General features: G+C 40.2%; 1 protein-coding gene across 4 annotated transcripts in view; it reads left to right on the top strand.

Moving 5' to 3' along the window:
* The window catches only part of Zc3h12c (zinc finger CCCH type containing 12C), a 64487-nt gene that overhangs the window by 4891 nt on the left and 42419 nt on the right, over positions 1 to 17177 (top strand). The window contains exon 1 of one of the 4 annotated variants that reach the window (XM_063265460.1): positions 4 to 17152. The exons of the other annotated variants lie outside the window; for them this stretch is intronic. Within the exon in view, the coding sequence (XP_063121530.1) occupies positions 17129 to 17152 (24 nt within the window). The 5' untranslated portion in view covers positions 4 to 17128. Of the gene's footprint in view, positions 1 to 3; positions 17153 to 17177 lie in introns of those variants that run through there. 4 annotated transcript variants of the gene reach the window in all.

The raw sequence follows: 17177 nt of genomic DNA, 5'->3' as shown, positions 1-17177 counted from the left end.
TCCATCCTGCCCCCCGCCGTTCGCTTTCATTAGCCATCTCTCCTGCCGTCCTCTGGCGAGTCCTAGGGAAACCAACCTTTCACCCTTCGCCTGGTCGCCGTCCTCAGCCTCCTGCCCAAAGCCCGCGCCCATGTTCAGCTGGGCTCATTTTTAACTCCCAGTGAGCGACAAGGTGTTACTTAACTTGGAGAAATGAATCCCGCTTTCCCTCCTCACGCTGTTTTATCCTTTATTGTCCCTTAAAATCCTTAGAAACAGCGGTTGCTTCCAAGCACTGATTTACTCTAACTGGGTCTCCTGCTGCTTTGGGTATCCGTTAACACTGGGGGTTTGTGTTCTCAGTTTTGTGATAAAGAGATGAAGCCGTAATCCACATTTAAGGAAAGTTCTCCTATTGGTTGCAGACTGTCTTGGAGTATCTCCAGCTCCATCAGGCGCTTATTGATTCGGATTTTTTTTTTTAACCGCCTTAGAATAGATGAAGAGATAACTGGGCCTAAGCTTTGTATATTTAGAAATCTGAGAAAGTTGTACAGTTTCTTCACTCATTTTCTTATTGAGATTTTTGTCTCTACTTCAAATATAAACAGAAACCAGGAGATGTACCTTACCTTTTTTTTTCTTTTTTTTGACTTTCCCAGACCCACTTTAAAAGACTATACAGCTAGAAGCAGTGAGACACATGCCTGTGATCCCAGCACTCAGCTAATGCAACAGGATCCTAAGTTCGAGGCTAGCCAGGGATGGGTAGGAGGATGTATCAAACAAAATCAGAGGAACAAGGATATAGCCTAAGTTTATTTAGTCTCTTACATGTGTAATTAATTGATTTTGCTTACAGTTTCTTAAATCTTGGTAGTCTCTGACTTCTTCCAAGCCCAAGCCCATGCACTTTTCCGATGTTTCCTTCTGTTCTTGCACTTCAGCATTGTAAATCTATCCACTTGAAGGTACCATAAAGACATCAAAACGACCTGTTTGGTTGAATCTGAATTCATGACTTGACATATTTGAATATTTTTCTTGAAGAACCGCTTTTGCTTTAGAAATCAGTTGCAGTTCTTCTAGTATCTGACCATGAAGAAGAATAAACACACCTTTAGTCCCAACATTTGGGAGGCAGAAGCAGGCAGATCTCTTGAGTTCTAGGCCAGTTTGGTCTGTCTAGCAAATTCTAGGTTAGTCAGGACTATAGTGTTTGCATCCTTGTCTCCAAATAAGCAACAGAGCAACAAAACAAAAGAGGAGACATAGACAGAATAAATGAGCATTTTTTTTCTCTTTGATATTTGGGTTTGAAGTTGGGACCTACTGTGTGCCAGGGTTTGGAACACTGATTCCTATCCTACGACCCGAGTGAATAACAACAAAGAGATCGATATTTTTTTTAACTTCTATTTAATAATGAAAGTCTAATGGAATTATTTTGGTATAATGGAAAATAGAAACTTGGAGTGTTTATATGCTGGGGGTTGCTTTTATTACTCACTTCCTTTTACCGTCTTTTTAAATGATCATAATAAAAATATCCTGTTTTATATTTGGGGCCTCTCTGGAGACATGTTAATGGGTTGCAACTGCCAAATTGGACCCCAAGTGGTTAATATAAAATTATCCTTAACATTTTTTTCTAGTCCAAAATTGAATTACCTCGTCTGTCTAGCAAGAGTCCCATGGTGCCTGCATCTAACGACTGCACATGTCTCAGTCTTGCTGTCCGTATATGCTTGGTGACTCGCTTTCACGTGTAGAAGAGCTGCAGTGCTTTTGCATTCCGATTAGACGTTTTAAAGAAACAATGTGTTGATTGGATTGTTTTAAAAATATTTTTAATATTACAATGTAAAATTATAAATAACTGATCTTCCAGTTATTGCTCATTTAAAGTTAGTATACTTCTGTTTCATTGTTAAATAATAATTATTTAGGTGTAGAGTAAGGGCCCTAACCTCTGGAGGGCAGATAGAACATAGTGCTTAATGGAAACCCCTTAAGCACTTGCGAATGAAGAAGTGAGAAGTTCAGATTTCATGTACGGCTTCCAGATTCCGTTCAAGTAGATAGCACTAAGTGAGAGTCGTGTCCTAGGACTCTGGCTGGAAAGCACAGTGGGTGGGCCAGGGTCTGTGGCATGTGGCAGTCATATGGTATTGCTTGTATTAGGAAGAAAAGTAATAAATGAGTGAATAATTAACATTTCTTGAAGGAAGATTCCAGGTTTAGCCTTTAACTATTGAGAGCCTAGAGTTTGACCTGCACCTGCACGGCACCAGCTATTGCAGAAAAGCTTAGTGTGTTTTAAGTACTAGTAAGCCTCATAGACCTGCAGCAGTTCCTCTCCAGTTAACAATGGTAGGATGAGGGTTTCAAAGGCAGCCATGCTACATTCCTGCCTTGGCAATATTAGGATCTCTGTAACTCACCAGAGATTTGCCTGTTACTGTTAAGGTGGGATCCTCCTTCTAGGGCATTCAGTTTTAAGAAGGCAGACAGACCACTTTCCGGTAGATGTGGAGTTACATTGTTTAAAGAGTCAATCCCTCCTTCTGGTTCCTAGAATAGTGTGCAGGGAGGATTTACTTATGGTTTTGACTATACTTCAAATGCTTTCTTTTCAACAATGTTATTTTATGTAACCATCCTCCTTCTCTCAGGCATGTGTGCTCCCTGATATCAATCGGATTTATTTTATTGAATTTCTCATTAAAAACTTGTTTTGTGTCTGTGGTTTAAGAATGTACTTCTAGGCACGGTGATGGAAAAGAATACATTTTTTTCCCACAAGTTGAATTGATAGGTAACCCATTAGCAAAGAGTAAGAAGGCTGCAGGGCAGTAATGGTGCTCACCTGTAATCCCAGCACTCAGGAGGCAGAGGCAGGTGCATTTCTGAGTTTGAGGCCAACCTGGTCTATAGAGTGAGTTCCAGAACAGCCAAAGCTTCCCCAAGAAACTCTGTCTTTAAAAAAACAAACAAACAAGTAAGAAGGTTGATCTCATCATGCATTGATTAAAGATTAACTTTTAAAATCTTTTGACAGTTGGGATGGTAAGATTGCTGCCAAGCCTGGAGACCTAGATTTGATTGATGGGACCAACAAGGTAGAAGGAGAGACTCAGCTCTCACAGGTTGCCTTGTGGCCTCCTGCGAGCACAGTAGCGTGCACAGACAAATTGGTGGTTCAGGTGACTGAGACTTACGTACACAACTCTGCACAGTGCTGTTTGTGTGAGTCGTGGTAAATGCCAGGAGTTCTTTAAGTTGACTTAAGTCTTCTCTGTCAGTAGCTACTCCTTAATGACACCATCACTCACTTTCTCCACTTTGCAGATGATATCAGCTCTGCATTATGAATAGAGGGTAGCAAGCCAGCCTTGTACCGAAAAAGTCAGCGACTGGGTGGGTCGCCAGCCTGCTCCTCACAAGAGACCCAGGATGGCTAAGAATGGAGCCCAACACTGCACTGTAGATTTGCTTCAAATATGGGGGGTTTGTTCATTTGTTTTGTTAATTCCATTGTGTAGTTTTCAAGCTATGCAAATAATGTTGTGTGTTACTGTGTCAGAAGTTTGGATACATCTGGTGGAGGACGTTAAGATATATAGGTTGAAGACTGAAGGTTTGAATTGTATGGAAAAGGCATATGAGGCCTCTGACATCAGCTAGCCCTAACCCTGTCATTTCTGGGACTCACTCTAAGTAAGAATCTTAACTTTATTTCTGTTTCTACCCACCAAACACTGTCTACTTTGTAGCCTCGCTTTTACTGGGTCAAAATAATAAATGAGGACTGTTAGGACCGCTCAGTGTGCAAAGGCATTTGCTTCCAAGCCTGATGTCTGAAATCAAGAACCCACAAAGCTGAGGGAGAAAACTCTCTCACACTTTGTCCTCTGACCTCCACTAATCACACATCACACACACACACACACACACACACACACACACACACACACACAGAGAGAGAGAGAGAGAGAGAGAGAGAGAGAGAGAGAGAGAGAGAGACTGTTAAACCCCAAGGCATTGAAATACATGTAACAGTATCGTTGGTTTGATACTGGACAGGAGGTTTTATTTATTTTGCTTTTTACTTAGTCCTTGACTTTTAGTTGGGAGGAACCAAAGTCACCAGATGTAAAACTAAGCTTTTATTGTTACACACTTGTAAGCTTATATTTTTAGGTTTTTCAAAAATCCTTTACATCTATTCCTTTCTGTCTTTTAGGATGAAGCTAAAATTAGTTTCATTCTTAGTCATCTGTACTCATTTCCCATTCAAAGTTATGTGGGCTTCATTCTATCCTCTTCTGAGATTCAGCCTGTTTCAGATCTTGGCGTTTACTTCATAATTTATTTTAGTTGTTTTATACACTTACATTAAATGGTTTGCTTATATAATTGAAGCCATCTCATTGGAGCTTGCCCTTTTTAAATATTTGTGTCATTTTCTTTGGCCTGGTTGAGTTGATCTTAGGCATTACTTTCTGGGATTTTAGTTACAATTTTAAGATGACTAGTACAGCTATAAACAACTTGAAATATACAATGGTCTTTATAGATGAACTATTCCTGGTTTTGCTAAGACAAAGTAAGTACCTGGAGTAGCACAGAAGTCATGAGTTTAAAGTCAGTCCGAGTCCACACGGAGGACTCACTCAGTAAACTGGGATGTTTCCTAAATTCAATTATTTTTTTACTACTTCAACCTATCTTTTAAAATTAAAATTGCAGAATGATAGTTTGGCCTGTTTTACCATATTTGTAAGACGTAGGAAAGGTGTAAAATAATAATGAAAACATCTATAATTTTCACCTGAAGATAACTTAAAATGTTAGGCTCTTGTTTTTACTTTAACATTCCTTTAATCATTATAAGAACAACCTTTTAAAAATGTATGAACATTATAGTTTCTGCCCTTCATATTCCTTTAAGGGATTCTTTTTACTGCCTGGATGACATTGAACATATTCAGATATTACAATTTTTTTAAAAAAAAAACTCAAATAAGAAATACAAAAGAAACATTAAAACTGATATCACAGACAAAAGAAGATTACTTGGGTTTCTTAAGAAAACCTGCATGCTACCAACCAGGAAAGCCTACAGGAAATGGATACATTTCTGGACACATAGATTTCGATATTTTTCCCCATAATAAAAAATAGAGGAACAAATGTCTTTGTATAGAGCTCTGTGCCCATCGTATCTTCATTATGAATTTCATTTTTATTTTTGTCATTTTTAAACCATGTGCATTTGTGTGAGTATATGCACACAAGCGTACAGGGGTCTTCAGAGACCAGAAGATGTGTCAGATACCCTAGGGCTAGAGTTAGAAGCACTTGCAAGTCACCTGAACCAAATGCTGGAAACTTTAACTACTGAAGCATCTCTCCAGCCCATATTTTAAACACTGTCTGACATGTGATCACAGCAGCTGACCTCTAGAGAAGGTGCACTAGTTAGCCTTCCTGTGAGCAGCATGATTGTCTGTTTCTATGCACCTGTCAGTGTTTGTGCACACAGTCTGGTTGATTTGCTAGACGTGAGTGGACATCCACTCGGAAGCGGATTTCAGTCAGGAAACCAGGCTGAGCTTCTGTTGTGTGCTGTGTGGCGCGTATGTGATTTGGCTGTATTTCATCTTCAGTTCCTTAAGACTCAGTTTCCAGTCTATAAAATGGTGATTGGAACAGCTGTTAGGATATCATAGTGTAGTATGACTGTTGGGAAGGACCGGTGGCATACACCAAGTCATTGAAGTCCTTACCTGTCATAGTTATTAGGAACGGCTTCTCATTATACATAATATGGTAATCTGGGCACTCCACAATTTGAAATCAGAAATGCTCCAAAATGCAACACTTTTTTGAGTGTTAGCATAATGCCCCAAGTAAGAAATTGCATGCCACGAAAACACACTCGATGAGGCGATTAAATGTTATATGACTGTCTGTTCAGTATGTAATAGCTCCTTACTCAACTTGTTACATCTGTTATCTCTTTCAAGTGAGATGCTCAGTGACTGTACAGATGCGGGTTCCATAAGGACATATTCATTTATTAAATTGTTGCTTTCCTACAGCCAGAGCCACTGTTTACCAAACCCAATGGTTTAAAACGTTTCCTGAGAGAAAGAAATGGGGTCAGCAGGGGCTGGAGAGATGACTCAGTGGTTAAGAGCACTGACTGTTCTTCCAAAGGCCCTGAGTTCAATTCCCAGCAACCACACGGTGGCTCACAACCATCTGTAATGGGATCTGATGCCCTCTTCTGGTGTATCTGAAGACAGCAACAGTGTACTCACATTTTAAAAAAAGAAATACCCTTTAATTTTTTGCATAATGGGTTCAGATTTCTTCCAAAAGACAGATAAACTAATTCTCTACGCATGCACACACACGTGCACGCGCGCACACACACACACGCACACACACACACATACACCAACTTTGAAGAGTCATAGCAGCTATATTCACCTTTGTCACTATCTAAGTCACTTAGCATATCTCTCGTGACATCACATTGATGAATTGAGGAATCTATTGGATACTGGCTTAAATCCCCATTGACTTTGAATTGCTAATCTTGCCCTTTGTTATTTTCTCACTTTTCATGAAAGTATTACTTTAAAACAATTACTTGTACAGGATTGCAATAAAGTTTAATTAACTAGGTAACATAATTTATATGTCCTGAATTTCAGTTAAATAACTATCAGTAAGATAGACTTTTAAGTCATTGATTTCTTGCAAGTCAAAATGATTCTTTAGGGATATTTTTAAATACATGATTTTATCCAGTAGTAATATCTGGGGGACTACTATGACTTTAACTTTTCAATAGTTATTTGTAGGCCCATGAAACAAGCTAACTGAAGAGCGTGGCAAGCAGCAGTGTATTGCTTAGGAGACATCGTGGGTAGAAATGACAAGTGAGACCATACTGTAGGAAGGGAGGGCTGTTCTTAGTCAATCTCCAGCCATGTATTCTATGGGAAACTTTTAACACCTCCCATCTGGGTCATTAAACTGAAAGAAATGGTGCTGTTTAAAGGAAACACTAGTTTCCTTTTAGGCACTTGTTTTATTGTCTTGTAATTGTGATTTCATTTCTTCTCTCCACCTGACAGGGTCTCACTATGGCCTTTGGCTGTCCTGAGGCTCACTGTGTACGCCAGGCTGGCCTCAAACTCACAAAGATGCACCTGCCTCTGCCTCCCTAGACCTGGCATTAAAGGATTGCACCACCGTGCCAGGTCCACTTACTGCCTCCATTTTCCTGCCCACAAGTAAATCAATGGATTTCTTCTAAATTGCTGGTTGCCAACAGTTTTCATGTACATTTTTTCACTAGTTACTAACATTTTCTAATTAACATCACTACTGGAGTCTTTGCTGGCATCATAATCTTGTTTTTTCTTGCAAAACAATATACTGTGTCTTTGACCTTTTTGAACTAATCAATGTTACCTCTTTTTCCCTCGAGAGACATCACCCTAGATTGTTTCTGTTTTTAGGATGATATCACAAACAAAGGAATAAAGTAGGGTGTGTGAACTCTGAAGGCATTCAGTTTTGCAGCTCTGTAAATGGAAGAACAGCTTGTAAGTTACAATAAGTAGGCTTTTCTGAAGGACGTTCTTTTTCTGTATTAATAAGACAACTTTAAAAATCTCTCCATGTGATATAAGGAAATAGTATAAGCTGTTCAATTCCTTGGCTCCATTGCCTGCATGTTATTATTTCTTCTATGTTATAATTATTCTACTGAGACTATAAAATAAATACTATAAGTCAAGCTTTCTACTTTTTGTACTGTAGTTTCCCTTAAAAACATTTTTAGGATATGCTTCTGCCCTTCCTGTGTGGCAGGTACTGTTACAAGTTACTCCATGTCTTGATCCCACTGGTCCTTGTAGCAACCCTGGTCTAGAAATCATGCTGAGGCGCTGAGAGGATAAGCAGCCTCTCTAGGTACCAGGTGAACGGCAGGCAGCGTGGCACGATGCTCTTTCCTGTACTCTAGACTGTAAGTGTGTAACTTAGTCCAGCCGTGCTCACCCTCTTTCCATCAAATGAGACGTTAGCTGCTGCAGCTAACTGTACCCTGGGACTTACAGTAAGCATTCAAAGGCAAAGCCAGTGAATCATCTCTAGAAATAGAGGCACCTAAATAGCAGCAAGTGACTCCATCTGCTTCTGTGGCATTGAATGAAATAACCGCATCTCTTAAGTCAGCAAACCCTGAGGCCCGTGTATGTAGCAAATGGATAAGTTACTTAGGAAACGACAGGTTCTTCTCTCATGCTTATGCATTGGATATCCTAGTAGCTTATTCATCTTTGAGTTCCCAAGAACATACAGGGTCATGTCTGATGCTCAGGTGGCTCACTGTGTAGTCTAGGCTACAGGAGCACAGCACCCTCCTACCTCTGCTCTAGATCCGACCTGATTAATAGATCATTTTAACACAACTGGCATTCCTTGTTTTCTTCCAAATATATTTCTATAACTGAGTTTTGCAAGGCAGTACATGTGATATGAAAATATAATTAATACTTACTGACTGGTTATTATGTATCCAATACTATTCTAAGGGTTTGATCATTAATTTTCAAAATAATCATATTATATGCCTTTGTTTTCCACAACTGGGGATAGCCAGGCATGGAGAGATTAATTTGCCCAGGACCTTAGGTAGGTCGATCCATGGGTAAATAGACAAGCACACACGCATAATCTCTTAGTGAATTATTAGTAAATATAATCTTCCATCAAATGTGTGCACATTTGTGATCATATTTTCAGATCATATGTAGCATTTAAAAACTCAGTCATTCCTCTTACAGTATATCAGGGTCAGCACACACTCATGTACACACATACACACATATTGTTTTTTAATATTACAGTATGACTAGTTAAAAGTTACAGTGCAGGTGTAAAGGTTGGTTAGGAAAAGCACTCTGATTCTTTTATATTGCAATATATACATACACATTCACACACACATACCCGTGTATATATATCTGGAAGACTCCAGAGTCTCAGATGAATACTGAAGGACAAGCTGAGTTGTAGTTCACTAAAGTTTCATATCTAACAAGTATTTTCTAAGACATTAACAATAGCTGGTCAGAAAATATGAGTGAAAGAAATAGTCCCTTATACTTCAGTATTCACAGCAGGAAAAACAAAACAGCAAAGTATTTTCAGTTTCTTGAGAAATGTATGACCCATAAAGGGCTCTGTTGAAAGAGTGAGGAGACTTCAGTGGGCTCAGTGTCGTGGATTACACTGCTCAACACCACGAGACTCAGTGTCTTCAGTGGGGGCTCTTACAGAAGGGCTGCAGGGTCCTCAGCAAGTTCTCAACAGCATTTTTGCTGAAAATTTTGTCAAGACAACCAACACATATCTGGAAGATTGTACATAGAACCATGGCCAGGATGTGAATGTGGAAACCGGAAAGTACAGCAGCAGAGGACTTGTACATAGAGTGCACCCAGCCTGATATAACCTACACTTGTCATTTATGGCTGGGTACAGAAATAAAGATAGTGAGCATGGAGTACAGAAGGAAGCCCATGTTTATAAGATAATATATGGGACTGGGGCCATAGCTATCAAAACTCACACTAAAACCCTCCTACAGAATTTCCACCTCAGAGTAAAGGCCAAATTCTTTCTATGACCTACAACCTGGAGACTCAGGACCTTCATGAGTATGTTGAAATGTTGACTTCGTAAATCAGAATCTTGAAGATTTTTGTCCGATTCAAATGCAGTGTCAAGTTTTGAGAAGCATTGCCCTTTAACACTCTGGTTTCTCTGACCTTAGTTCAGTTCCTTGTCACTTCCTCTGCCTGACCCTCTGTATACACTCCATGATGTAAGAGAAGAGGATACCCTTTGACACTTGCACTATCCCAGTGCAAGACATCTAGGACATACTCAGTTTAGAGTAGAGCTAGTATTAAACATTCATAGGTCTGGAAGAATTTTCAAGAAGGAGCAAAATTACAATGGATTCTTATGGTTCATTGTTGCTTTGTCATATAAAGTTCCCACAAACAATTCATTAGAGAATACTGAACCATTTCTTCCCGCAGGAAATACAGTCCTTTCCCACTGTCTGTGAAAGATACTTTCTAAGACCCTAGTGGGTTTTCAGATAGTGTGAGTGATAGCTGTGTAGACATCATTTGTTAGACCTGGAAGGCTGATCTAATGATGGAAACTCCTTTATTATGATATAGTTAGGATTTTTCTTTTTAGCCTGCTTTAATTTGTTTACCATGTGGGATTAATTAACACAAAAGCATAACAGTCCTATGTGCAGCTTAAGAAGCTGGACTTGTCTTTACAAGACTTCCTCCTAGACTTACTGATCAAGTAAGTTACACTCCAGGAAAAAGACAGAGGCAGCAAGTATTACCCCACTGAGGGCTGCATAACTATGAATCCAAAGGAGCATGCAGGACTTGGACTCTTGGGCTTCCTTGAGTATTAGCCACACCAGAAACTCTACTTTGAAATGCTCGTCACTCTGTCACATAAGATAGACCCTTTTTAACAGGGTAGCATTTTTATATTCAAATTGGCAAGGATGTGTGTGTGTGTGTGTGTGTGTGTGTGTGTGTGTGTGTGTGAGAGAGAGAGAGAGAGAGAGAGAGAGAGAGAGAGAGAGGGAGGTTGCATTTTTGCTAAAGGATCTTCAGGTTTAAGCACATTGCTGCATGCTAAATCATTTGTACAAAGGAGTAGCTGAAGAGAAAGTAAGTCTTCTCCCAAGAAGCTCATCTGGTTCATAAATAAGTGTGGTTTAGACTATCACGTTATAGAAGTATAAAGGAGTTGGGATCTCTAGGCATTAAGAACATCTTATGGGAAAGTGAGCCTTGGAATTGACGTAGAATGGCAGGTGTGAGCAGGATGAGATCACTTCAGGCAGATCTCTTAACTTCTGCACCTCTGTCTTTGCTACAAGTGAAACAAGGAGTACAGCAATTAGCAACTCCAGATCTGAAGCTGTTTATCTGTTTAGCCTGAGAATGATGTCATTAGGAATGACTGTGTCAGGAAGACACCTCGGGGTGATTAAGGAGATAAATTAAGAGACAAGTCTCCTAAGCCTGAGAGGAGGACATTCTTTGCCTGCCTAGAGGTTATTCATATCCAGGAGGAGAACAAAGTTGAGAAGAGAAAATAACCAGGATTTAATTGAGAAGTTGACAGAGAGTGAGTAGTTTCTAGAATGCATGAATTGCAGCAGGAAAGAGTTCCTTAACCAGGCAAGAACTACCACACAGCTCAGATGTGAACACAGACCTGTGTTGTGTTTTCCAAGATGAACATTTTTGCATGCATCGTTTTACTTTATAAACATGAACATTTACCTGAAACGTGGACTATCTTTTGATTTAATGTTATGACCTACCATTTTCTTCCCTTCTGCTTCTGGTAACATCATCTCATCAGATAACCTTCATCCCACTCTGGAACTGAGAGATCGGCCAATTACAGCCCCACATACCTCTGGCCACACTATTTGGGTGAAAGGTGAGCGTGTGACCCAAAACTGCAGTGTAAGACTGTGTCAGGAGTTTGAATAGCCCTCCCAGAGGCACAGATGGAAGCATTCCAGACACCTGAGAGGCCAAACCCTGAGTTCTGGCCTGGTCTTTGGCCTTCCAGAAGCTTTAAAAGTTGGGTTCTTTTTTTTTTTTTGGATCCTTGTCTTAGGGTTACTGTCCGTGTGATGAAACAGCATGACCAAAGCAATTTGAGGAGGAAAGGGTTTGTTTGGTTAATGTAATACAAGCCAAGGACCACTGAAGGAAGCCAAAGTAAGAACTCAAACCAGGAAGGAACTTGGAGGCAGAAGCTGATGCAGAGGCCAAGGGGTGCTGCTGACTACTGCCTTGCTCCATGACTTGCTCAGCCTGCTTTCCTTCAGAATCAGGAAGCACTAGTCCGGGGATGGCACCACCCACAATGCTCTGGGCCCCTCCCACATCACGCACATCAATCATTAATTAAGAAAATGCTCCACAGGCTTGCCCACAGCCTGATCTTATGAAGGCGTTTTCTCAGAAGAGGTCCCCTCTCACAGACTTCTCTGTGGCCTGTATCAGGTTGACATAAAATTAGCCAGTGTGAGTCGGCAAGCTTTTTATAAAATTTATTTTTCTTTAGTTTTTTCCTGTGAATAAAGATTTTAAAAATGCACGTCGGTTTTTTTTTTTTTTTTTTTATTGTGCTGTGAGCCTGTTTTTTGAAACACCATCTCATTCCAAAGCCCAGGTCAGCCTGGAACTCAGCATCTTCCGTTCCGAGTGCCAGGGTCACAGTGGCAACCCCCGCACCTACTTCTCACTCCCTTGTTCTGTCTACTCTCATTTCCTGTTGGTATATTGGGGTGCTTTTAGGAGCAAATAAGTCTTACACTAAAGATTTTTGATATTTCATTCTTGGTATGGATTTGGAAAGATGCTTTTATTATAAAACAGTACTGATTTTTTTATTCATTTTATTCATTTACATTTCAGACCAATACTGGTTTTGTTTTGTTTTGTTTTTTATGGCTTGACAGGAAGATGTGTCTTGATTATTTTGACCTACTTCCCTATCCGCCAACCATGTTTAACTTAACAGTGAGAACTGCCAACTATTTCTCTGAAGAAGTGGGAGCAGAGCATGCGTGGAGCCTGAGCTCTGCACTGTCCCAGCGTGGGAGCAGAGCATGTGTGGAGCCTGAGCTCTGCACTGTCCCAGCGTGGGAGCAGAGCATGCGTGGAGCCTGAGCTCTGCACTGTTCCAGCGGGCCGTCTCCTTTGGTTTCCTTCCGTCTGAATTGTAATGAATTCGCGCTCATTCTGCTGTTTGCTTCCTTTGCTGTGAGGTGCAGTCTTCGTAGGCCCAGCTGCCTCCAGTTTGGGGTTCTCCCACCTGCACATCCCGGGTGCTGAGGTGACGGGCGGGCGGGCGCGACTACACCCGGCCTCTGCATGTTGCCAGCCATGTCAGTATTGTTAGATTGTGAGCTCCGTCTAATACAAAATCATTTCTATTTGATGATTTACCTTACTGGAAGGTTCTGACTACAGCTCATACTTCTCCTCACAGTTGATGGTAAATATAGATTGACTTTATTATACTTTTGGTTGGATTCTGTTCAGGGCCAGATCCAAACATAAGCTAATGCTGAAGTTCTCGTGCTCTGCCCCCTCTTCCTGGTCTTCACTGGGCAAAGGAACGCAGGAGAATGTATATCTCTGGAGAACGCTCTAGAATCACCATATAAAAAGTGGCATCAGCTCTTGGCATACAGTTGATCCTGTGACTTTCTTTAACGGATACTGTGCAGTAATTTGTATTTAGTTCTTATAGTCAGTACTCTCAGTGTTGAGGTTCAAGGTTTCAGATAACACTCAGAAAAATAGTTTCAGGTGTGGAAGATCTCAGGCCTTCCTAACAGAAAAGCTCAGACATGGCTATTAGTACCCAGTTCATGTTTTTTTAAGCTATATATATAAGTTAACTTTTATTTGGCTGGTTAGTTCATTTTTTTTTTGATACCTTGAGAAATAACAAATTTTGGCTAAAGTTTTATCTTGTAACTTTCGGGCACAGTTGGGGGATTTTGATAGAATGATCTCCGTGATACTGCGGTCGGAATCACAAGTGCTCATATATTACAAAGAAAGGAACACATTAGGGGAAAGGTGACAGAAAGTCATGGCTAAGAGACTTGCTCTAAGCACAGCCTCTGGCACATTTGTAGCCCTTTCCTGCCTCAGAGTGTGTACAAGGCCTGATGGTCAAATGACAGATTCACCCTTTGCATTGACAAATCCTGGGACACCAAAAGCTGCACTGGCTCCTTTTCCTTGTGTTACTTTGTTTTGTTTCTGTCATATAAGTCTTTTGCAATGACCCAAACAGAGCTCATAAGGGTCAGCTGTTCTTATTTGTCCTGCAGTGGGCAGTGGACTAGGCAGGCCTAGATCTAAAAATGCCACACTGGGGCCCTTTTCACCTACATATGTTTTAATGTGCTTAACATTACCCAATACTGGCAACCAAGAGGGTATAGATATCGCAGCAGGATCTGATTAGTTTTTTCAGATCACTGCCTTTATTTGCTGTTTGAAAAAAAAAAACAAAAAACTTGATCCAGTTCTGTAGTTCAGGCTTCCTACTGTGCTCTGGGGTAGTTTTCCGCCTTTGTGATTCCTCCCCTCTAGCATTAAAGCTATAAACTAGTAACTGTGGTAGCAAGTGATAAAGAAAAGGAGAAAACTAAAGGGTATGTCCACTCCTACTAGGTGGTTTCCTTTCACAGACAAAGGGAAAGTCCTTAGTGCTATTCTCACTGTGTCTTCTACTTGGGTTTATGGTTCGAGTTGTAATTGCTTTGCAGGGGTTTATGCTGTCTTCATCATATTTATCTGATTTAGACCTTATAGCTTTCAGAGTTGATAACCTCACACACACCTGTTAAAAGAGCTCTGGAAATGAAAGGAGCTCTAATTTTCCTCATTTCTGTGATACACATATGTTTACCTAAGTGAGACTTTGCATCCTATGTACTTGACCTAGTAATCTGCAATAAACTGTAGTGATAAAGACATTTTATCTTGATTTTCAGTGAGCTAATAAATTCAGACCAGAGATTTAACTGCTTCTGCTACGTCACTACAGTGCTTGGCAGAAAAAATAGTAGCTCTCACTTGCTTCAGAAATGAACACAACATCCAAAATCGAGCAGTTGTGATCTATTAAAAAATATTGTCACTGGGCTAACAAGATGGCTCAGTGGGTAAAGGAGCTTGCCAAGGCCAGCAGCCTGAGTTTGATCACTTGTCCTCCATGATGGAAGGAGAGAGCCAACTTGAGAAAGTTATCCCCTGACCCCTCCACACTTGCACACACACACACACACAGACACACACACACACACACAGAGACACACACACACACACACACACACACACACTTCAGTAAATAATAAGTTCTATAGAGGGAAAACACCCATAGACATGATGACCTACAGTATCCCACTATATCGTCCGATTCTGGAAATAGATAACAGGTTTTTAGTCAGCATGGCGAATGTTTTTAGTGAGCTAGCTGAAAATTTTAAGTATACGACTTTTCATTTTGTAAACAGAGAAAAATCTGATTTGTGTTTGGGTGAACATGAAAAGGACAAGGGCAGAAGAAGTCCCAAAGAAAATTTTCTTATCCTAGGATATCACATTGTGTGTGAAAAGAGAAGTGACTTAAATTGTTTCAGGTATTTTAATTTTATAGTCTTTAAGGTCTGGGCTCTGCATAAATTAATAGTTCTTAGCCTATAGTGGAAGTTTATTTGCATTTCGGTGGAAAGGGAGTGTATTGCAACAATGTGCACACTGTATGTGTTCATGTGCATGTGTGCGGTGCATACATGTGTATGTGCTGCTTCTGTACCACACACATGGGTAGTCTGCACCGTGTAAGCAAGCAGAGCAGGGTAGGTTTGCTTTAGTAAGGAAATACTACAGTATTTATGGTGTTGACATTTGGCTCAGATGTTTGCATGATCCCAGCTTACTCAAGAAATGAGCTACACAGCACTCAGAAGCAAGTAGTCTGTAGAATTATAAAAGCTGCCGTGTGGAGCATAGTAGTAACTTACTTAGTAAACTCTAGATGCCCTTCGAAATTATCCCACGATTTCTTTTAGTACCCAGTACTAACATCTTCTAAACTTAAACTTGAGTATAAAAACTTTCAAATTTAATGAAATACATTTTTAGCAAGTATGTTATGAAAGGTGTTGTTTTTACTTAGATGGTTAACCAGTATCTATAATAAGAGTTTTACATTGCTGTATTCTATAGCTCAGCTGGTCTAGTCTAATGATTTTAGGTTGAAGTTAGTTTTGTTTAAACGTACATTTTTATGTTACTTGTTTTCACAAACATAGACCAAATTAGTGTTTTATTTTACTATATTTTTTTTAAAGATTTATTTATTTTACGTGAGTACACGTTAACTGTCAGACACACAAGAGAAGGGCATCAGATCCCATTACAGATGGTTGTGAGCCACCATGTGGTTGCTGGGATTTGAACTCAGGACCTCAGGAAGAACAGTCGGTGCTCTTAACCACTGAGCCATCTCTCCAGCCCTATTTTACTATATTTTTAAGAATTAATTCTATTTGTAAACTCATATGCATTTTATTTTGCCATTTATACCAGCTCTCTTTAAGTTTTATTATCTTATAACACAGTAACAGATACTTTTTGTCGTTGTTTTGTTTTTTTTCAAGGCAGGATGTCTCTTTGTAGCCCTGGCTGTCTTGGAACTCACTCTGTAGACCAGGCTGGCCTTGAACTCAGAGATCCACCTGCCTCTGCCTCCTGAGTGCTGGGATTAAAGGTGAGAGCCACCACTCACCACTGCCCAACTAACAAATAACTTGAAAATACAGATTTTCCACTGTAGACAGAGAAATCATTTAACCATAACGTCTGCCTCATTTCACCAGTACCTGATCTGTTAAAGGAGATGGCTGCGATAGTTAACTGCTACTTTGACATACCTCATTTTCTCTCAAAAAAAAAATGAAACACTATAGACTAATATATAGCCTTGACTTTTTTGGAAACATGCAACTTTTACCACTTTAAAATATAATTGCTTTCTTTGTTTTCGTGCATTAAAAACAGAGGAAAGGCTGAAGTCCGCCCAAGCCAGGTGTTTCTTGTTGGCAGCCTGCTCCCTAATGACTGCTCTCACAGAGCAGCTGCCTACTAGTCAGCTTTGTATGCCCTATTGTTGCTGCACACCCCTCATTTAATACACATGCTGCCCCGGGCAGACCCAAGAATGACATCAACTTGCTTATCTTAGAAACCTACGAACCTGACGCAGGGCGCTGAGGTTGTCTTGCATCTGCCTGACTAACTAATTGTGAGCATTCTGGCCTGTGATTGGCTGCTGCTCCACTCGGTAATAGGTTAAGCAAAGACATTACCATTCCATCTGTTCAACCACTCATTGTTCTTCTTGCCTGCCTGGAAGTCTGCAGCTAAAATTGTTGTTACTGCTGGAGCTGCCACAGAAACCAATGTCTTTGTATTTTCCTGCTAACGTAAGTATCTGTACTACTTAGTGCT

The sequence above is a fragment of the Rattus norvegicus genome, chromosome 8 (assembly GCF_036323735.1).
Source record: "Rattus norvegicus strain BN/NHsdMcwi chromosome 8, GRCr8, whole genome shotgun sequence".
NCBI classification, from domain to species: Eukaryota; Metazoa; Chordata; class Mammalia; order Rodentia; family Muridae; genus Rattus; species Rattus norvegicus.
This window is presented reverse-complemented; position numbering and strand designations above follow the sequence as displayed.